Here is a 23,660-nt window from a genome sequence, read left to right on the forward strand (position 1 = left end):
TTCAAAAATCCTCTTCTTTTCCTCCCTCTCTCTCCCTTTTCTTTTCTTCCGAGTTTCTCGTGGTGCAACGTGGGTGGCCGTGCGGTTTCGTGTCACTCTGGGGCCACTTCCGTTCGTTTCTCGTCGTTTCTCACGATATCGACGTCGCGTTGTCGGACTGCGCTGCGATACGACCTATCAAACTATTCGAAGAAGACGACAGTTTGCTGCGACGCGATCGACTCTGCAATCCCAAAAGAATCTTCGCGTTTCTTTTATCCGGTCAACAAACGCACCTCTACCAAACTCAACGTCTTGCCTTTAACGTTCCCGATCGGCACCTCGTAAATTTCGGGCGGGACGCGAGTCTTGGAGTTGCCCTCGACGGATCGTTCGCGATCGCGACTCCGTCCGTCGGCGGAAGCCAGAGCGGAAGAACAAAGTCGTTGCGATGTATGCGTGGGTCGCAAATACCAATTGAACAACAACGAACGCGCATTACTTCATCAAGGAACGGAAGGCTCGGAGCCCGGTTTACCGGGGCGCGTTCCCTTTGATCGTCGGAAACGGGCGCGTGCGAGCAAAAGGCTCCTGCAACTGGACGGCTCGAAGCTGTTCGGAGGTATGTATCGAGCGCGGGATTTCTTCCGCGTTTTCGAATTTTATTCGCGAAACGACGAACCCGCGCTTCTATAGACATGGCAGAAAATGCCAGCGTCGGCCTTTTGGATTATGAGACGTTAAACGTATATATCTGGTAAACGTTATTTGGTAAACATTATCTGGTAAACGTAAACATCTGATAAGCGCTCTCGGACACGGAAGGGAGGAGGGTCGCATAATTTTTTGCTAGCCGACGCGACGCGACGCGATAGAATCAGGTGTGTGTTATCGAGGCGGGCGCGGGATGCGGAGTACGGAATACGGAATACGGAATACGGTCTACGGGTTAAGGAGAACGGGTCAGAAGCCGGAGTCGAACTCGGATCCCAAGACCCGCGACCGTATCTCTTCCATGGGAACGATAAAGCGGAGAAACGCGATGCGACGCGGCGATTCGAGAGGAGCAAGTTACGCCACGGGGAGGGCGGTCTGGACCCGCTCCAAAATCTCCTCCCCGATTCTGGCCTTTACCGTTTTCCAGCGTTAGCGGCGCGCGAGGGGCCGCGATCGCAAACTTTCCATGCCGGAAATGGCCCTCGGCCCGTTGGTCGGTGACACGTGAGCTCGCCGATAACGTTGCCGCGCGACGAATCGACGAGCTCCTCTGTTTACGTCGACTCTTTTCCTCGACTCGTTTCGGGACGCCGCGCGCATCGCCGCATGCCGCGTCCAGAGCCCGATTCGTGCCCGATCGCTGAAACGCGAACCGTTCGTCTCTTTGAACAGAGCGTCGTTTACAGCGTCGAGAAAAGAAGCGGAATGTTTGAACGCTCGCCAAACCACGCATCGAGAGCCCGAAAAAAACTCTTCCTCTCCCTTGCCTCGTTTCGCCTGCCAAGCTAGATTTATCGAAATTCTAAGCATCCGGCTGGCTCGGCGACGCTCCCAGCTTTACGTTCTCCGCTCGCCGTCTTCGCGCAGCAGCGGTGGCAGCGACGGCGACGGTAGCATCGCTCGCGATCTTGCGCGGCCCGCCCGGCCTTCTTTGGTTTTTATCTTTCAGTGCGCGACGCTCCGGCACTACTCCTTTCCTCCCTGCCCCTCTATTCGTCTTGCTCTATCTCGTGATTTATTCGCGAATTATGCGCGCATCGCGGCGACCAGCAACGCTATCCGTCGCGATGATTCGACGACCACGGTGAACCGATTCGACGCGAAAACAGCTCGAACAAATTTTCCGATCCGTTGACGAAAAGTGAAAATCGAGGGATTAGCGATGGTAGAGGGGCGCGGCCAGCCGCGAGGAGGTGGAGAGAATCGAAGCGAGAGACGAGCGACGAGAGACGAGAGACGGTAGACGAGAGACGAGAGACGAGACGCCGCGTTCTTCGAGTAGGACCGTGGCGAGGGGGCGAGAGAAAGAGGGAGCGAGGGCACGCGGGGTCGCGCTCGCAGACTCAGTCGTCGCAGCCGTCGCCATCCTAGTCGCCGTGGCGTCGAGTCTCTTCGGTCAGAAATCACTGTCGCGCGCCGAGGAAATTCGCTCGGCGATTGTTTATGTTGAAACACGCTCGCGCAGGATTCCCCGGTCCCGGCTTCCACGCGTGCTAAGCACGCGAGAAAAAAGTCGGACCCGCTTCTTTTCGCCTTCTATTTGACCGAGCGAGGACCGCCGCGATGCGATCTTTCGGGACAGCTGCCGGAGAGGGGTGCGTCTCGACAAACCTTCCTCAATTACGACTTCCGATCGAATCGACAAAATTACTACGGCGTTGATCTTCGCTGTGGAATTCGGTTATTGAAACAGCGACACGAAGGGAGAAATCTGTAACGTAGAACGATAATTCCATATCTGTCTTGAACGTGGCACCATCTTCGAACATCGGATAAATGAGGATACAAATTTGAGAAACGACTATGTGTTACGTCGAGCCATAAATATCTTCTGGTGGCAGCTAGGTAGAATTTATTGTTCGTATCTATTCGCTATGAATCACCGGGACAAACCAGATTTTGCTTTTATTAAATAGGTAGGGGTTAAAAATAAGTAAAATATAAATCAACTAAAAGATGAAAGAAAAATGTAAATTGAAAAAAGGCAAGATAAATGTCTACTAAAGAAACGAAAATTATTTATAACTAGACATAATAATTGCGTCCTGATAGACTTCTGAAATAAGTAAGGTTAGTCGAGATTAAATGCAATCGAACAAATAAGTGCAATCCTGGCTTAGATTCAGTTGCCATTTGAAATTAAATGCGCGCGAAATTATTGCTCCCACTTGGCTTACAAAAAGATAGCATCACCGACATTGCTGAAAGGTGAGTTCTTTCTACTCATACTTACCGGAAAAACTGTCTTTTGCTGCCGTCGACTCTCCGTTTTTCGTTTACATTTTTCTACAATGTGTTTGTAATTCCTCTTCAGACACCTTTGCCTTTTCCCTCGTGCTCGCAGCGTAGACACAGTAATATCCTTAAAACAATCTCCATACAAACCGATGCCCAACGAGCTATAAAGCTTAAAAATAATTTCGAAACAATAATTAATTTTCTTAGGCGTTGTTGCTAGCTTTCGCCTCTTCCGAATTTCATTGTATTAGGTTGGAAACTATGAAACGGGCGTTTTTGTTTAGTCTGCGTTCAGCTAAGACGCCCGTTTCATAGTTTCAAACCTAATTCTAACGGGTTTATTGTACCCATCCGAATAAATAAATAAATGAACATGTATTTTTATATACGAATTTTTATATTCACATTCATGCTCGTGTAAGGGATTTTGTCATTGCAGTTACTATAGTCGTTTTTATATTTGTATTTATATATATAATATATGTATATATTAATTATGTACACGTTTTATACAAAAATGGTTTCGCACCTTTATACATAACTTTGTATAGATATCTTTTCGGTCTACGTACATCCAACGATAACACGATTCGCGCTCGATATAATACAATTGTTCGGTACGAGGAGCGACCGTCGTCTCGATCTAAATTCGTTCGGCTGGTTCGCGACGTGCTCGTGTCCTGTCTCCTGCCCCCTGTCCTGTCGAGTGCGATCGAGCGCGTTTCGAGTATACGATTCGCCTCGATCGGATCGGATCGGATCGAATCGAATCGAATCGAATCAGGTCGGATCGGTTCGAGCCGATCTCGCGCTTCTCGGCAATCCATACGCGACGTAGTCTCCTCGCAAGCAGTCGCAGCTTAAAAATATTAGAAATATCCCATATACCCCTAAGTGGTTCTCTAAGTAACTAGCTCGACATTGCCACATTTATCGTAACGTAGTATTCAAACGTAGTGTTTTTTGTTTGTTCTCTTAAACGATTCGCCGTCCTTTTCCTCGTACAACGCTATACAACGCACCGTCTTTAGAGGTATATTGTACAGTTTTTATAGAGTAAAAAAAGCACCGTCTCGAAAAACCGGATTTTAGTTTTCTCGGTACGCGCGCGTACGCGCTCATACATATATATATATATATATATAGCCACACGCATATGCATATATACATGTAGGCACAAGTCTATGCGTACATGTACACACATATATGTATATGTATTTTACATATATGTATATTTCTATATCACATTGCGTTCGCCGAGTTTCCTCTCGGTTCCTCGGTTCCTCGATCGTTTACCCACGACCCGGGAGTCGCGATTCGCGATTCGATGTTTCGCTGTATCGCTGTATCGCTATATCGCTGTATCACTGTTTCGCTGTTTCGCTGTTTCGCTGTTTCGCTGTTTCGCTGTTTCGCATGTTTCGCATGTTTCGCGGATCAGACTCCTCGGAGACCGAGCGACGAGCGACCAGTCGCTTCCTACAAGTATAAACCTACGCTCCCGAAAGAAAAATATATGTTTAAATGTTCAGCCGTCCGTCGTCCCGCAGTCTCCGAGAGCTGCGGCTACCGTTCGCCACGCGATTCCGACGTTGGAACGGGTCGTCGCGGACACGTTCGCGGCAAGTGTCGCCGCCGGCCAGGATTTTTGAGCTTCGATCGAGATCGAAGGAGAATCGTCTCCGTCGAACACGCTCTTCTCGTCGAGCGTGCGTCGTCGGCCAAGACCACGTTCCACGCTTTCTATAAAAAAATATCGACGATCGTCGCGAGCATGGAAAAACATAGTAATTGCTCGATGAGAAAACGAGCGAGAAAGACGCGTCCGTTCCACTCGATGTTTTCTTGCCTCGTTACGCGTTCGTTTGAGCGCCATTGATTGGGAGCCGTCCACTCTCGTCTCGCAGACGCTGTACTCGAATTTCCCGTGTCCGTCCACGGAGGTTGTCCCACCGTGCCAGAGCCAATCACAGCCGATCGGCATCTTTTCGGCTCCCAAGAGTGCGGCGGCCACGCGTGGATCACCGACGGGGGCGACCAACAACGGATTTGGTGGACGGCTCGCGCAACCGCTATGAAAATAGGGAGAAGAAAAAGACAGGATACGCTTCGTCGATCGAGCGAATAATTTCTAATAATACGAAACGAAGAAACAACGACGGAACAACGAAGAAACAACGAAAAGGCGACGCGCCGGAACGGTCGATTTCCTTTCGAAAAAGGATATCCTAGCTCGGATGTCGGTGAATATGAACAATTTTTTCCCCGGCTCCGAAAGGGCGCGTCGAGTCCGATCCACTTGGCGGTCGTAGCTCGGTCGGACCGCGGAACGAGACGAAAAGCGACAGTATTACGCGGAAGCTAGCTGTCGCCAGACAGAATGTCACATCGTGGACATGTACGGCCAGTTGAAACTGCTGCCGCTCAGCAGCATGTCCCTGATCAGCGTCTCGATCGGCGTTTTCCCGACCAATCGGACGAAGAACAGCTGTTCGATCACTTGCGACGACACCGTCCTCAGCGACGGCAACCGAAGCAACAACTTGCCGAACCTCGTCGGCTGGTTCGGATACTGTGTCCTGCAGTACTCCTCCAGGGCGCACTGGGACTTCTCTTGAAGGGACTCGATGTGGGCCACGTCCGACAATCCGCAGGCGTCTGAAACAGAACAGAATAATGCTTTAATACGATATAAAAATGTGTACCGGAGTAAAATAATCGAATCTCGGAGTATTACGACGATTTCAACGGTACTCGGGACATGATTTGCGCGTTGGGTTCGAAGGTTCATTCGAATTCATATACGCTTTGCGACAATTCATTTTTAACACTTCATCGATCGGTCTATAAAACGGATTTTACCCTGACCGATAGCCTCTAAATCGATTGTAAAGTAATACATAATTTTTTTGTCTATTATTGCGGTATTATTATATAATTTTTTAAATATTAGATACGCAATAGAGTTTCAAATTTGAGAAGAAGAGATGTAACCATTCGAACCTCGCAGCTCCCTTTTTATAGTCGCCGATTGTCAACGACTGTAAAAACGAGCCGCATCTCGCTATAAAATCAGGAGAATAGGTCGAATGATTGAGCATACAGACTCAGTTCCGGAGACGTCGCGTAATCGTGTAACATTGTCCAACTGTCGGTCTCGTATGTTGGTCATCTTCCAGCGATTCTCTGCCATCCAAAAATCGTTTATGTTGTGCGAAAACATTTGATCGACTTAATCAAGGATCGCTATATATTTGTCACGTCAATCGAAATGTTTCTGATGCGTCCAATTTAGTACAATTTCAACGTCGATTAAAGAATTTGGTCAGGAAGCCCTGCCATAACTTTGTCATTTAACCCCTTTGCACTCGAGTGGCGACTCTGAGGCACCACTAAAATGTTGTTACACCTTACGATTTAACCGAATTGTTAAACGTGTAACTGTCGTACGAGTCACAAGACTCGATTCCATATTATTTTAGATTTACAATCAAAATAGTTTCGAGTGCAAAGGGTTGAAACTCGATTGGCACCAACGTAGGCGCGTCAGACAGTGAAATTATTGACCTTTCGAAGGATGCTAAAGCACAACGGACGTCGCCGTTACTTGCCGAGACACAGCGTCGGTTTTAAAAATGAATTGTCGCAATGAATATTTCATCGCAAAACAGGCGTTTATGAACTGGAGTAACCGACAACGGACGCGTTAACGGTTAAAGCACGCGTTGCGGTTAAAAAGTTTGTAATCAAGGTTCGCGAGAACGGCTGTCGGTCGGCTGCCGTCGGAAGAGAAGCATTTTAAGGGACGGCCGGGGTTGCCGCGAAAACCGCCCTCGGGCAACCAGACACGCAGTCGAATGAGACTAAGAGTCGACTCCGCGCTGCGCTGCTCTCCTCTCCTCTCCTCTCCTCTCCTCTCCTCTCCACGGCCCGGGGAGCCATTGGAATGCGTGCCAACTGGAGAGACGCTGCCCGTGCAAACGTCGGACTAATCATACGGGGTATCCCTTGATTTCAGCCCTCCGCACCGGCACCGCGCGAAACCTTCCGCCTTCCTTCGCTTTGCTGCTCACCATTGTTTTGCCACCCACGCCGTGGATAATACGCCGTCACCCCGCTCCCTCGTCATCGACGCGGCCCCGGATCCTGTCCCCAGGACACCGCGGCGAGCGCAGCCTAACCCCGGATTATTCGGGACCGAGCGCCTCTTCTCGCGGCGCTCGATCGACGAGCAACGAGAGTTGCACCGCGTTGCACCGGGTCGCGTCGACTAGGTCGTCGATCAACCGAGCTATATCTCCCGAAGCTGGTTCCCCCCATTCCTTCGGGTCGCTAGCCCTCCGTGACGCGAACCACGATGTGTCCCTTCTAGGAATGCAAATCGCGTTATTCCCATGCGTACGCGTAATGGGCTATTACGCGCACGTGGCGGTCCCAAAGGAATTCGACGATAGCTTCCATCGCCTCGGCACCGAAGAGGCGCGACGGTACGGCACGCGGCGCGACGATACAGGACCAGAGAACGTCACCAGCTGAGACCTTTGTCTAACCGACTCGGGGATTTTTCATCGGTCGGTTCGATGGCTCGCAGAAGAGAATACATACATGTGTACACATTAGTTTCGTTTACGATCGACGAGGGTTCAATTAAAGCAAATCGCAAGGAATCCGCCAACGCGCGACCAATAAACAAACCGTCGGATTGGCTCTCCGATGTCGTCAGCGCCAATTCACCGCATCAATTCGAATAATGCCGTTGAGTGGCGTTTCTGCTCCCCGACCCCTTTCCCCTTGGCCACTCGATCATGATTTCTCCTACCCTATCTCGCCTTGTTCCGTCTCGTTTCGTCTCGTTTCGTCTCGTTTCGTCTCGTCCCGTTTCAGCCGAGCCGCTGCGCTCCGTTCCGCTCGCGTCAACCGGCTAAATGCCCTGGCGCCTCGTTGACCATCGTCACCGTAAATTGACCGATTTTAAACTGCATAGACTCCCTTCTGGCTTATCGTCGTTTCTCCTTCGCGGTCTCTTCCTCCTCCTCCTCCTCCTTCTTCTTCTCTCTTTCTTCGCGACTTTTCTTCTTTTTTTTTTACTTTTTATCCACTTTATTTATATACGCGGGTTGAAATTCATTTTCTACAATACAGTATTGAAGACTAATATTAATCCGTTAAAGAATTTGCGATCCAATAGTTTAGGTGAACATTTTACGGAAACTCGTTCTGAATTTGGTGTGATACTGGCTAGAAATATGTCTACTTTTGTTTTTTGTTGCGGTATTACGTGTTTATTATCTAAAAATATCTCAGCATTGCCGATTCTCAGAATCCAAACTTTGTCTCGTTTTTCGCGCAGTCGCGCGCGATGGAAGGTGTTATCTTGTTCGTGGTTTCGTTCCAGTGGAACCTCGGCAACCTCGGTAACCCTGCGATAAAGGTCGGTAACGCTGATTCCAGACGCGGAACAGGTATTCGCGGTCAATTATAAGCACCGTGGCTCGTCGCCGCGGACCACTTTGCGGCAATAAGTTAGCATCTATCTCGATCAGGGATGCGAGCACGTTCGCGCGTTCGTTCCGTTAAAAGTTTCCGCGCGAGTGGGCCCGAGCAGATAGGAGCGAACCAAAGACGATCGAAAAATGGAAAAGGAGGTTGGCTCGATGTCCTCGCTACGCGACGCGGCAGCGAAACGGAACGAGCCGAGCGAATAGACGAGACGAGGCGACGTAGGTGAAGAGCGAAGAGCGAAGAGCGAAGAGCGAAGAGAAAGACGGTGGCGCGGGGATTCTTTCATGCCCTTCGGAAACGTCATATAGCTGTCGGGTGCCGCGGAGGCAATATTTCACGCCGGTAGGTCTACTCGCCCTCTTGCTCCACCCGCTCTACCCGCTCCGGCCAGCACCGCCGCTGTCACCACCGCAACCACCGCCACCGACGCCGCTCCATCCCAGACTCTTCCTTCCAACACTTTTCAAGGAGTTTTTACGGAGTCTCTCGATCTTTAATCACAGCTCGACCTTCCATTGTCGGTGACGTCACCTCCGACTCCGAAAGGGTGTTCGGGGGATGCTTTGTGTCGAGCACCGTCGTGATCCCTCTCCGTGTCGCGCTCCGCTCTTCTCTGGCCGCCTTATTTGTACGCGCGAGCACCGAAACGTTCGCGAACCAGACTCGCGTCCCTTCGCCTCTCTCCGTCTTTCTTCGTCCCTGTACCCCCCCCCCCCCCCCCCCCATCGTCTACTCCTCGCCGAGTCGATTTCTAAGACCGTCCCGGATTACCTATCGCGAAAAAACGCATCGTAAGCCGATCCAATCCGAACCGAGCAGAGCCATGCCACGACAAGAATGAGAACGAGAAGAAATCGATCGCGCCTTTCGAGACGATTCGCGAATCCGCGGGTTCCAAATGATATTCGGGATACCTGGTCGCCGTCGAGACTGCCAACGCATTACTTTACAAGCTCACCCCCTTCGCGAGCGATTCGTGCAATGTTGATGGTTTAGAAGGCTCTCCGCGTGAACAGGTGGCTTTACTAAACTACGAAGAGCTTGGCAAATAATAAATTTGCGAGAAAAGGATGATCGTGCGGATTGAACGAATCGGGCGGGTCGTCGGAAGCGTGTGTAATATCTGAGAAACTTTGGAACGATCTGACTGTTTTAACGAACTGCGAGGGCGCACAATTAACAAATAATTACCGCATGATTACCGGATCGACCCAGGATTCGTCGTGACACGTACGCGGAATTGCTTTCGAGGCGGTAATCAACGGTTTCATGTACGCGTTGGCGCCTTCGAGTTCTCCGAGTTTGGACGAGTCGCGCGACATCGGGAAATCGTAATGTCTCGCGGCGGGTGTCACGACGACCGGTTTATCTTACGGGGTTTGCATATTCACCATTTAGATGCTCTGATCTATTTTCAAGACTAATTTTGCATATATTTTATCGATCACATTCGTTGCAGTGTCCAAAATTAATTTTGAAGCTGTTTTGTGATATCGTTCTAATGCTATTGCCATCGATAAAACGTAAGAATGTTGAGATACAATTTCTTAACTTCTTAATTGAAATTTAATTAAATAGTATAGTTGAATTTTGTAAATTTATAGTAATGATTTAAATAGGATTTTTAGAAACGTTAACGTCTACTGCAAACAGTTCACCTTCTTTTCTATCTCAGCGTGATTTATGAGTCAGGTGCGTCGACCTCTCGACTCCAAAAGAAGTTCTTTCCGTAAATGAATAAGTATTAAATATTATCGCATCAACGTTATTTTCTATTATATCGATTTTTCTATCGTATCATCTCCTTTCCTTCCTTTTTTTACGCTACTTGTGCGACACGTTGTCATACTATTGTAACACAGAATCATTTTTCCATTGATCAAAGAAATATTATTATTACATAAACGGGAAAAATCATTATTCAAAAAATATTAAGGAAGGCTTGACCGTTTAAAACAATTAGTAGTGACGAACAATCAAATGTTTGATAATAAGTGTTGCATTGATTTATAGAATCACCGTTCGTCGCAAAATGTACAGTGCTTTTCTCTCGTCGAAGAACTATTTTCGATCTAGCAAGTACTGTCAAGAAATTTACACAAAATCAAGCCGGCAATTCCACATGTTCCAATAACCGACCAACCTCGACTCCGGTCCGTTACCGTACACTTCCCTTTCCCTTAATCGTCCGTTGCATTCGCAGATTACGGTAAAGTCCTGTACTCGTTGTTCGTACCAAACATATTTGACATAATCGGCACATCACCGTGTACTTCGTACGAATTTATCGTTCCGATTCGAAGCGGCACGCGGCAAGCGGCGGCGCCGAGCCACGGCATCGAAGCACGAGGAGAATCGTGGCTGGAGAGTAGCCCACGAACCCTCTCGGACGGATTATGACGCGAGGAAAGTGCACGACCTTTTGTCTGGCGTTACCATCTATGCGACGCGGCGCGATACGAAGCGATGCGAGGCGATGCGAGGCGATGCGAGGCGATGCGAGGCGATGCGGCGCGCGACCAGAGACCGAGGGGTAATCCTCTAACCGGGCCGTTACGCCGTTGTTGACATTTAGCCCCCGAGGCTGTTCTCGAAACCGGTCCACGGTGTTACGCGCACCGCAGAGAAGGTGCGACGCCCGAGAAGAGGGACCCCGACCGGATCCGAGGGAAGGAAAGAGACAAGCCGAAACGAGTCGAGTCGACCCGCCGTCTATTCTTCCGTTTCGCAGGAACGGTCACGGGCGACTAAACGGTCGGGGGAAGAGCGCGCGCGAGAGAGAGAGAGAGAGCAACAGGAACTGGAACTGGAACGGAAACACGAACAAGAACGGAAGCAGGAACAGGAACAGCAACACGAGTTTCACGGGGGATAGGGATGCCTGTGGGACCAGGAACTTGACCTTCGCCGTGGATACCTGCGGGCCTTCGATCTGCCTGTGATCGCGAACCGCAAGGTACGAGGCGCGAGATGCAATAATAGGCGTCGTTGTCAAAGTATTAACATTACAAAAGCATTGTATTCTGCGGCTATAAAACAGTGCGGCTCATTTGTAGTTTTTAAATTCTTATGGAATATCCACGCTCTTAGACTTCTATACTTTTCTGTAGTCAAGCTGATATTAGAGTATGGTTGTACAATTTGGACACCATATCACGGTAAGTACGTCACAAATTTTTGCTTATAGTAGGAATCTTGGCACGGCAGTCATTGGAATTATTTGTGCAGTTATCGGATCACGATTACTACCCTATGTTCATCTTTTTAACTCTAACTACGCTTAAGGGAAAAAGAAAAAGTATCTTTGCGTATAAAATCCTCAATGCATCTCAGATCGAAAGAACTACCCAATCGTATTTTCTCTACCGTAAACAATTTGCTCTCACCAATTTTTTCAATCATCTGCCATACTCTTTTAAACGGAATTTAAGGCTTACTAATTCATATCGTAATATTATTATAGACGGAAGAGATTTATTATACTATCCCTTCGTACTCGAAACCATTTTAACTATAATTCTAAAATAATTTTTCTGACATATAGCATTTCTATTTTATAAAATGTACAAAATGTACTTTATGCGTATGAAATTGAATCTTGTAACTCATGCAACAACAGTTACACTTTTAATCATTTTTGAAATCTAATTTTTCATAATAGAAAAATTATTTTGGAACGTGCTGTAACAATTTTAGTGGTCGTGCCTCCCAGTCACCACACGAATACACAAGGTTAATTTAACAAATTGCGATTATTTTATTACACCTAACTTCTGTATTTTCTTTCCTTTTCGACGTTTTATACCTTAATGAGTAACATCTCGACTATAATCAATAAATGAATAAATAAAAAACGTTAAAAATAGTTCGCCAATGTGCATGGCGACTGAACTTCGATTTGCCGTCAACGGATGCCGAATATGAGCAACCGATAGCGTTCGACCTTCGCCTCTTTCTTTCCCTGGAAACCTTCTCACAAAGTTGCGACCTTTCGACGTCGACTGCGCCGCGACGAAGCCGTGACCGACCAGCTAACGCCCGGTAATCCACACGTTTACGGCATTCATTCTCCGTCACAGGATTATCAGGCGTTCGTAGAGCCGCGCGACGCATACGTTTTCCCTCTGCACCGGATAAGCGGCATCGTTATCCTCGCTGCTTCCCTTTAAACCGCTCTAGAGACGATTTATCAGCAGAATTTCGAAACGTTTCTGTTTCATGTTTTTATTTCGGGCAGCTTACTTTATTGAAAAATTTGAATCAACGAGATACGATTTTAACTACGGTTTAACCCCTTACCGTACTTTGACGAGTCCGACTCGTGATAGAAATAAATAATAATAAATTATTAAGTAAGGATGTTATTCTGTTCTTTAAAGTTAGAATAAAATTCTAATCCCTTGTTATTAATATTTAAGCATTTAAGTATATTCCAGCATAGAATAAACGTTGATGTTCTGTCTCTATCGAGAAATTATACCAAATTGAAAAATTCCTAATCACAGTAACTGTGAAGAAAATGGCACGTCAAGGGGTTAACAAGTACGAGCGATTGGACGTTCACGCGAAACCCCATGATTATTGGGTCCGTCTCTGCATAAACATTTTGAACTACAATGTTGTTATTATCATTGTTGTTATTATTACTATTATTACTGCTATTCTCTTCCTATACATTTTTTTAAATCAAACGACAAATGGCATCAAGTGTCAAACGGTCAAATCGAGCCACGAGATCTGGAGCCGAAAAAACCCGGACGTGGTACGGCGGGGGTTAATCTCGTACGAGGTCAGCAGAACTTGGCAGCAACCTCGAAACCAGCGAAAAAATGGAACGAAAATCTTGAAAATTCGATACAGCATTCGCTTTCAGTTTTGTCGTACGCAACCTGTAGATTTTCGTCGTTTCGAAATTGCATTCTCGTTTCGTATAGTGGTTCGGTGTGTTCGAGAGGAATTGTGCTGCTACCGCCGCCGCTATGCCACGCCGCGTTTCAGCCGCGGTCCCTCGATAAATTTGCTGGTTACCGTAAACAATGCGACAACAATGTCTATTACGAGGGCGCCGCCCGTTTCGACACCCTCGGCAATTAATCGAACAGAGGCGCGCGACTTTGCGTACCAATTAATTTCCGGGATCGTTGTGTCGCGCGACGACGGTTGCTCGAGCCGAACAACTTTCGATCGACATTTGGAAAAAGTCGCTTCGGTTGTCCGCTGATCCGCCGCTCTCCTGCGAACTGCGTTTCGGAGAACCGATAGACATGCTTAGAGAGAGAGATATAGAGAGGAGAGAGAAAGAGAGAGACATAGAGAGGAGAGGAAAGAGCGAATGGAGAGACGAAAGACGGAGAAGCGAGAGAAGGAAAGGTGAGAGACGATAGACGACATGGTGCGCGCGCGGTGGATCGCGTGGGCGCGTAATATATTCTTGGGATAGACAATGTGCCGAGCACGTGGGCTATAGAAGCCAAGTCGACCGGACCCGGGGCCCCATAATGAAGCGTTGACGCGAGCATAAAACGAGCGCCGCTCGAGACAATGGAGTGATTGAGCGCGGGTAACGCCAAAGGGTTGCCCGCCGTCAACCCCGGGGTGAAAATGTCAGTAACCAAATGTCAGGCCTCGCCTCCAGCGCGCTCTACAACCATTCTCGTTCCCGCGCGACCTCTTCATCTCTCTCTCTCTCTCTCTCTCTCTCTCTCTCTCTCTCTTTCTCTCTCTCTCTCTCTCTCACCCTCGCCACCTATCCATCTTCTCTGGTTTTCTTCCGGCTCTACTCGTTTCGCGTCGAGTCGCACGTCGCGTCTGGTCGCGTCTGGTCGCGGGACGACGCACCCCTTTCATCTTCTTTTCATTTCTTTCGTGTTTCGAAAGGTTTCGGAAGGTTTCGGGAGGTTCCGAAAGGGTTCGGCAGGAACGGTCCGATCGAGCCGCGCCCGGAACTCGTATCTTCCGGCTGTCTGACGAAATCGAGTTTATCGCCCGAGCGGCGCAGACGCCAATTTTAAAGGCTCCCTCGTCGCTTCCGGTCGTTGTCAAAGCGGGACGCGGGAACGTAAACGTCGCGAAGATACTTTGCCCCGCGACAAAGGGTTGTCCACCCTCGCTTCCCACTTCCTTCTTACCGCGGCCCCTTCTAGAGAGATAATTCGCGAGAAAATAACGTGCATACTTTATAGCCAGGAAGTATCTTCTCCTCGCGTCGTTGCGATCCAGAATTGCTTTCACGCGCGAGAGCGATGCCATTTTCGGTACGACAACGACGACGACGACGACGACGACGACGACGACGACGACGGAAACGAGAACGCGAACGGGAACGGGAACAGGAACGCGAACAGGAATGGGATCGAGATCGGGAACGCTTCGAGCCCGAGCATCTCTTTGACGCGCCGCGCAGCGGGTTAAGTGAGCTTTGCACACGCGCAGTATTAGGTAGAATCCTATATAACCTTCGCTGCTTTGTCAGACAATTATTTTACTTTTTATTTTTATCTACTGTTTTGTTACTTTTTTACTTTATTTATTTAGTTCCCTTATCTATTTAGTGGAAGCAGAAACACGTTTCTCCCGGTGACTCATAGTGGGTATCTATACGTACGATGGATTCTACCTAGCTATATCGGAAGTTATTTGCGAATAATAATAGTTAGTAATTGCATAATGATACACTGTGATTATTGCGTCCACCCGTTCCTGTTCCGTTCGGTGGAATATCAATCCGTTGCGGGAAGAAAAGCCGTTGAATACACGCGACACGTATCGGACATAATTCCCGGCCTAGGCGAGCGCGTAATCGAGCGTCCAAGGGCCTCCGCGGCACCAAAACGTTGGCAGCGACAGACTGTTGCGAGCAACGACTAGAAAACCAGTTCCGTCCGGCGAGACGCTGCACGATTCCATGCGGCGTGTCTTGCATACGTGGTCGTGGTATGCGAGCCGCGTATCGCAACCTATCATAGTCCGCCGCCGCCGCCGCCGCCGCCGCCGCTGGACGCTCGGTACGCTGCCGTGGTCCAATCGGCGCAAACAGATTCGTTCGCGGCTACTTCGCCATCTCCGGGTAGACCCGAATCGATCGGCCGGAGGCGACGGAAACGCGAATCGTTCGCGATAATAGGCTTCCGGGGACGATGTCGCGGCGCGGCGAGGCGATGACGAAACGCAAAACACGAAACCGAAGCGCGAAGCGGTTGACGCGCCGCGATCTACGCCGTCCTCACATCCGTGCTGTCGCGGAGACTCGAGTCGCGATAAACCGGCGCGCGACGAGACGACCGAAGCGCGGAGGAAACGACGAACGAGATAAATCGAGGATGCTCTCCTCGAGGCACTTCTCTTCGTCGCGATGTCGCGCCGAGACGTCTCCAGGAGACGCGCCGAGTCGACGGCAACTCGGTATGGTCGGAAACAGTTCCTAGCGATATTGTACCTGTACGTATTGGATCGTCCTACGAGCCAGCAAACTCGTGCCGCGGGTACCGAACCGGTTGCAACCGTGTTTGGACCATCGACTTCGGTCTAACGGTGCCGTCGGGGAGGAAAGCATCTGAGAAAAGCCAAACGGAGCAACAGCGATAGACCTGGTACATATAGTAATTTTGGTCGTTGGTTTGGGACGAGGGTGTCTCGAATGCGGACGAAACGACAGGAAGGTACGGACAGTAAGTAGGCGGGTAGGAAACGAGCGCGATTACCGGTGGTGAACCGCGAGTTTGCCGGAAAAGATTCGAGACCGGAGAGAATCTCTTTGCGTTCGCCCCGCGATAAATCGAACCAGGCGTTGCTTCGAGAGACGGGTTTCCTTCCAACCTCTACGGTGTCTCTCGATGTCGGTTCCGCCCATCTGTGATTTATACGCGGCCGAGATATACTGCCGAGCACCCAGCATACGCACCCACCCACTACGCTGCGCGCTCCGCCAAACCCTGGGCACCCCGAGCACCCCACGAACCAAGGACGTCCGAACTACGCGAGGAAAAGCACCGTGGCGAGGGTTCGTAAGACGAGATTGTGAGCTACGCTCGGGGCTCAAGCGAAATCCGAAGAAAGAAATGTACACTCGTGTCTAGGACTAGCGTTCTAATTGGTTCCAAAGTAGCGGATGGAAGTCGAAAATGCGAAAGGCGGGGCAAGTAATATATTATATTATATCTATCGCTCGTGTTACGCAGCTACATAAATTTCAACCCTTCGCTGTCGACTGGTGACTGCGAGGCATCGCGAAAAATTGTCGTCGCGTTTCAAAATAATTTTAATATTATTCAATTTATAACTGTTGTATGAATCACAAAATTCAATTAAGTGCATTAAGTTATATAAAATTAAAATATTAAGTCAGAATAACTATTTTGGAGTTCGAGTTAAAATGGCTCCGACTAGAAAAGATTAATATTGTGTATATTCTGTACTTTAAAGGATATTTCCCGTTTAGTTAATAAATGATAATGATATCGTTTATATAGTTACAATCTATGTAATAATGCTGTTTGCAGTATTATTTATATTTATGTCATGAATATAAAATAAACACGTGGTCATTAACATGTACGTACAAACATATTTTACAAACTTCTAGGTATTCCTCTACTGATAGAGACGTCCTAAGTCGGAAGAGGATAAATCTGGGTATAATTGTACATACTCACTCGTGTCGTCGCACAATAAGAATGAGATGGGAATCACTTTAAAACAGGTATATTTACCACTAATAAGTACCAAAATTTTTGTTTAAAAAAACGTTTGCTTTTATGTGATATTCCTTTTAATTTCCTTTTCAACAATTAAACTTTGGGTGGTTTTACTTTTTTTTAAAACACCGAAAAATTGATCTCTGCCCGCTGAATTTCATTTCGTTTCTACCGCGCGTCGGCTAGACGTCCTCGAGTGACGAAAATTATGGATCGTATCGTCGTTGGGTTCGATCTGATACAGATAAGTTTCAGAAGACGAAGGTCGAAGACGATGGACTTGAGAGGAAAATCGCGACCGAGCAGGTTTCCACGGGCGCCTGGTAACGCGATAGATTGGACGTAATTAGGGACTTAATAAAATTCGCTGGCAATCTAGGAGGAAGCGGCGCGGCGCCCGAGGCGGATTCGTTCCACGGCCGCGACTAGAACGGAGCAGAACGGAGCATGGTTTCTCGTAACGTCGTAACAAACCGCAGACACCCTGACCGCCCTCGAGCGAATTGTGTGCGTGCCGCTGCGTGTCGCCGCGTGCGAGTGTGCGGGTGCTCGCGTCATTCGCGCAGACCGCGATATAACCTAATAGAATTATTTTCCAAGTACGAGGGGTCGTGGCTCCCCCAGGAAGCGACAGCAGCCGCAACAGCCGCAACAGCAGGGGTCGCAACCTAGCGGCATAAGGGATGTCGCCCCGTGCTTCGATATACCCTCTGCCTCGACTCCCCCGCCACTTTGCTCGTTCCGTGGTTTTACGGCTCGAGATAATAACCACCTCCGAACGAATAAATAACGCCGAATCCAAGAGATCTCCGCGGATTTTCGCGGGTGTCCGCGAAGCTTCTTTGCTAACCTGCCTCGCGAAATACAGACGACAAGATGTTTCGCGTTCGACTTCCCAGTTTCTAGACGGTGCGATCTCCGCGTGCAATTTCTGCCGCGTGGCTAGTTAGCGAGAATGATCGTGCATCTTTCGACAACTTCGATCCGCTAAGGCTACGGCGACCTTTCGTCTCGGCCACCATCTGTTTCGCTTTCTCGTCACCTGCGATACCGCAATTCTTTCGCCACAACTCTAATGTACACCCTCGGTCACGAGTCATGCGACATTTTTCTATTTTTCTTATTCCATTTTTCGTTATTTTGATTCATCAGTCATTGTTACATGTAGCCGTTGAATATCGTTAAATCTCTTATTCAGTTTTACTATTGTTATTCTATAAATTTTATTATATAAACTGGTTTACTAAAAAACCTCGAGATTTCTTTGAAACCGCTCTGAGCTATTTTACTAATTCCACTGTATCTGACGTATAATTTTGTTCATCGTAACGTTTATGTTGTTCCGGAATAAATCATAATAACAATAATAATAGTAAGATAATTGTTCGGTCTCGAGAAGGCCAAACACGAAATAACCACGGTCGCCTGCGATAGCCGAACCACTTGACGCGACGCGACTAGTCCCAAAATTATCGAGTGTCATCGGACACCACTTCGAGACCACCGTGAGCGAACCCATTGACAGGGCAATATACAAACCATTTTTCCAGTCCTTTTCATATCCTTCGAATCAATAAACTAAGCACCGTTTCTCCAAATCATATCCCTACTCCGACGACCAAATTGCACTACCCGTTCACCAATTAGAGACCATTTTCACCCCATATAAATATTAAGGCAACCAATGGAAAAATCATAAGAGTCGACGTTATACACGACACGAGACGGAACCAACAGAACACAAAAGACACTCGCTAAGAATACATCGAAGAATAGAACAGTCTCCCGCACGGAATACCTCAAGTATAATTTGTACGATCAGGTCGAAAAATACATAAGTTTGTTACCGAGTATCGTCACGAGCAAGCAAAACGACCCCGCGAAATCCGGCATACGGATTTGCGATATTTCGGCGCTACAATAATAATTATGCACGCTTACTCGTGTGCTCGCTGTTATTACATTTTCTGTAACGAAAACTCCACCGCGTTATCACAATGAACATTAATATTATTAAAAACCCTCCATAGGCAAGGTATCTTTTTACTAACGCAGCCAACAATCTTGGTCTTTCAATCCCAAGTCCAACTTCTTTATTGTTCTAGGCTTTAAAAAAATATGGAAAGATGCTGGAATATACTTATCGAAGTTTCTACTTTAATGTACAATTGATGAGTAAGTTTTTTAAGTGGACGAGTCAGGTAGCTCGAATGACGAATATTTCGTGTGGATAATTAAGGATCGAAATTTGCCAGCGCAGGGTTAAAAAGTTAACCAACTGGTAGTAGAAGAACGTTCAGCTGCTCGTCCGTTCGCGGTGTAGCACCGTCGGCGACGATTCGACGTTTTACGAGCGTTTCTTCCCGATTAACGGCGTGGACAAACGAACGAACATATTCAGCAACCCGAGTAAATCGACGCGATGGGTCGGTGCGGCAGCGATATTCGCGGTGCACACGGTAATGGTAACGGTATTGGCAACGAGTAGCGGCGGCTCTTCTGTCTTTCGACGCGCTCTCTCTCTCTCTCTCGCTCGAGTCTTTTCCCGCTCGAACAGCTCTCAAAGTAATCTCGATTATCGCTCGGCGTACACGTTCCGCGCGAGCGGCGTTATCGCTGGGAGACGCGAGAAGACACGGAAAGACTCGACGGGTCGGTACGGAGCGATACGGATTATCGAGAGGCTGTTTACTCGAAACTCTGCGGAAATCTTTCCGCTCGGTTCGCTGGAGGTCCAGAGTTTCGACTGCGGCTCCATTCGAATTTCTAATAAAGGTAAATTCGGTGGTTCGTTACAAGCGATTCCCGAGCCGTCGAGTACGAATCTTGGGATGAGCAGGAAGCGAGATCGAGCGGTCGCTTCTATCGAGCCAGCCGTAATTACGCGTCAATTTTTCCGATGGCTCGCGCTCTCGCGATCCGCGTCCATGCGCTCATACGCTCAGCGTATCTCGTTCCTCTTTTTTCTCTTCTCCTCTCCTTTCTTCTCGTTCCATCCACTCGTTCGCGTTTATCTCCGACTCTATGCCTCTCCTTTTCTCAACCGTTGCCGTCCTTCTCTAACTATTATTAGCGGTAATGCATGCCATTAGCGTCAAGGTTCGTGCGCGAGAACGAGGAGTCAGTCTTTCTCTCTTTCTTTCTTTCTTTCTTTCTCTCTTTTTCTCATCCCCCCTTCTTCTTTCTCGCTCTTCTTCCTCTCGTCTCTCGATATATTCGAGGGAATCCGTGGTTGTATAAGTTGCCCGTGTATCGGACCTGCCTACTCGGTCGCTCGAAGCCTGTTCGCCTAGCCGGTCGGTCCCAGTCCTGGTCCCGGCCCCGGCCCCGGCCCGACGCAGTCCGACACAACCCGACACGGGGTTCGTCCCGGTCTGGTCTGGTCTGGTCTGGCTCGGCTCGGCTCGGTTCGGTCCGTCGGTCGGTAGCTCGTTCTTCCGCCTTGAGACTCTGCTTCGACGACCTCCGCTACCAAGAGTAAGGAAGAAGAAGGGAAAAGGGGAAGAGATCGCTTCTCTCGTCCGAGCTCTTCTCCTTCTCTTCCGTTCGCGAGAGGCTAGTGTACGCGAAGCGAACCGTGTCGCTGTTGCATCGTGGTCAGCCACCAACTACCGCGACCGATCTCGGCCGATCTCGACCGAGAGATCGTGCATATTCGCCCAACATTGGTCTTAACGCCGGCTTAATACCGGTCTAATACCGGTCTAATATCAAGCTGATATCGGTCTAATACGAGGGCAACTGTGAAACTTTTCGAATGCGGGAAAACGGTGTACTGCGCGCGGCCGTATCTTTTGCGAGGAAGCCAACGTCAGGCGGCGACCTTTCTTTTGCCCTCGAATTCCAGCGTTAACGATTTCGCGTACACTTGCAAAAATAGTACTTCGGTGCAACGATTTCGTAGATTCCGATGACCATATATCATATTGATACATGGTCCTTCACATAACCTTGACCATACGTATATGTATCTTAATAGACACCTCCACTTGTTACAGATCCTTTAACACGTTCGTCGCCCAGCGCGAATCACTCGAGTTTCTTACCGGGCCCAAATTCGGTAGTTGGAACGCATAGAATAACGTTATATTTTATACATTAAATATAAATTAGTGTATAACAAATATAATGATGTATGAATTTTTAGTATTTCTATTTTGTATATTTTACATTTGCCGGTGTTTATTCCATTAAATTCCTGTGCTACAAATGGGATTTTCATAAATTAGATAAATAAAATCTTGAATACGAAGAGCGTCGCCCATATTTTGGTGACGGGGCACCCAGATATGGGTGACGCGGCGACGAACGTGTTAACTACGATAACCGTATATCTGTGGCTATGCTTGCCAGCAAGGTTCGTAAATCTATGATAATCTTTTTGAGACTTCGTCTTGCTTCTTCAAATCCTCGATGCAATGTTTCTATTTTAGTTTAGTTTGCTACTGTAATGTGTCCTCGTTAAGTAATGGGGTTCTTTTATCCGTAAATAAATAAATATAAATGGCACTAGCGTCATTTATAATTAATATAGCCAATAAAATTGGTGATACGAATTTGCGGATACGTTGATTCACTGTATGCCTAAATATATTTCATTGTTCTGTTATTGTAAAACTGGGTGTATATATATAAATCGAGTACGATTGAATCGAAATAAAATAAATAAATAAATATCGAGCACGGACGCGCTGTCTTAATTTCGGTATGTCCCCGATTTTCGTGACGTCTCTCACCTCCGTATCAGTCAGAAATCGTGATTCCTCGAGGAGAACGGAAATAAGCTTTTTTTGCGTGGCGAACACGCGTCTGCTGGTAATGATCGTTCGCTCATCCAAGAATCCTGGAAGCAAACCGGGGAATCACGAGCCAAGAAATTTATCGCGCGACGCGTCTACCCGATGGCCGGGCGCGTGCTCGGAAAAAAAGCGTGGTTGGTTTGCGCGAGGAGACGCGAGGAGACGCAAAGCGATGCACCCGTTCCGAGCGGAAGAGAGCGTGGCCTGAAACCGGAGGGGACCGGCTCCGGGCCATATTCCGTGGTCGCGTCGTTAAGCAGCAAAAAATAATAAATCACCGGGATTTTTAGCCCGGCTCGAGAAGATAAATTTAATAACTTAACTACCGCGAATCGTTCCACCGCAGAGAGAATACCGCGATGGGAACAGTGCGGTCCATTATTATTTCGGGCGTAGTCGCGAGCAAGAGTTACGGATACGCGGGACTGCTGGAAAAACTTGCGACCTTTTTCTAGCAACCAGACGCGCAGATGGAGAGATCGCGAAACTGTCTGTGACCGGGGTCGCACGGAAACTTCGCGACACTCGACCATCTCGCGTTCGAAACGCGTCCTCCCGAGTTCCCAAAGCGTGGTGAACATTTTTGTTCTATTGTACTACGACGACGCTACAATAAATTCGACGACGGGGATGCGCACCGACGATTGTCTCGGTTGTCCCGTCCAAGCGATCCGATCAAACTTCAAGGTCGCGACAAATCGTTCGCGCACGACGATGCCTTCAAGCGGTCGCGCGATCGCTCTTGTTGTCGCGGAAAACGTAGAAGTACTTTGCTTGTGAACTTCGATACTCCGCCTCGTTTTGCTAGGACATTGGAACCTCGCGATTCTCGTCGAGATTTACTTCGACTGACCCGCTTTACAAGACGCATGCATACATTAATGATAATAGCGGCAGGATTGATATATTTGTAACCAATGTTACTAAATTTACAACAGGTTATTATAAACTGTTTACCTGACCCACTGATTTTTCGTCTGATTCAATACGAGTTACGCTTTCGTTTTTGCTACTATAAAAATGAGAGCGTATCTGTATATAAAAGTGCTCGCAAACAAACAAATTAAATTAAATGCAAGATGCAACGCACACTCGATTGCCTTCGTGGAGAGTATAAAAGAACTAGTACTGCAACGACTGATTACGCGGATACCGTACCCGGCGATATCCGAATAGGTGGAAGATTATTAAAATAACATTCGCGGATGTTTTCTGCAAGCTCTTTCCGAAGCGATAGGATACGATGGAACATTTTGCTGCGTAAAATGAGCTGTTTCTTCGACGATAAGTTATCGCGTACAGGTAATAGGTATACCGATACACTCGATTCGCAGTCGGTCAGCGTAGCTACGTGGAACGCGACAGTCACCGGTTTGCTCGCGATTTCTATCTGACTCAGTGCGAAGCGTGCGATAAATCGCGCGGCAATAAAAACCGACTGCTTGCGCGTACTTTATTTCGATTATTATTGGTCCCTTCGGTTCGTTTCGTTTCACGTCGCACTGCGTGGCTGGCACACAGTCGCATACAGGCGGCAGTGTTAGCGTGGCGTGGCGTGGCGTAGCGTGCGGTCTGGTCTGGGCGTTCGACGAGAAACATTAGCTCGCGATATATGCATTGTCGTATGTTCGAAATATGCGCGAGGGAACTGGTCGCGGTGGCCGAAGTCGAGGTAAAAAATCGAGGCATGACTCGGGGGACTCTCGGGAGAAATATCGAACGCTATATTGTC

At 48.1% G+C, this 23,660-nt stretch overlaps 1 protein-coding gene across 2 annotated transcripts in view; it reads right to left on the reverse strand.

Annotated features, from left to right (window-relative positions):
* Positions 1-3,340: 3,340 nt before the first annotated feature.
* The window catches only part of Svp (COUP transcription factor 2), a 72,192-nt gene continuing 51,872 nt past the window's right edge, over positions 3,341-23,660 (reverse strand). The window contains exon 5 of one of the 2 annotated variants that reach the window (XM_078187687.1): positions 3,341-5,592. In XM_078187687.1, coding sequence (XP_078043813.1) covers positions 5,318-5,592 — 275 coding nt within the window. In that variant the 3' untranslated portion in view covers positions 3,341-5,317. The remainder of the gene's footprint in view (positions 5,593-23,660) is intronic. The other variant, XM_078187678.1, reaches the window with a different exon arrangement.

Source organism: Augochlora pura, chromosome 2 (genome assembly GCF_028453695.1).
Source record: "Augochlora pura isolate Apur16 chromosome 2, APUR_v2.2.1, whole genome shotgun sequence".
In the NCBI taxonomy this organism is placed as follows: Eukaryota; Metazoa; Arthropoda; class Insecta; order Hymenoptera; family Halictidae; genus Augochlora; species Augochlora pura.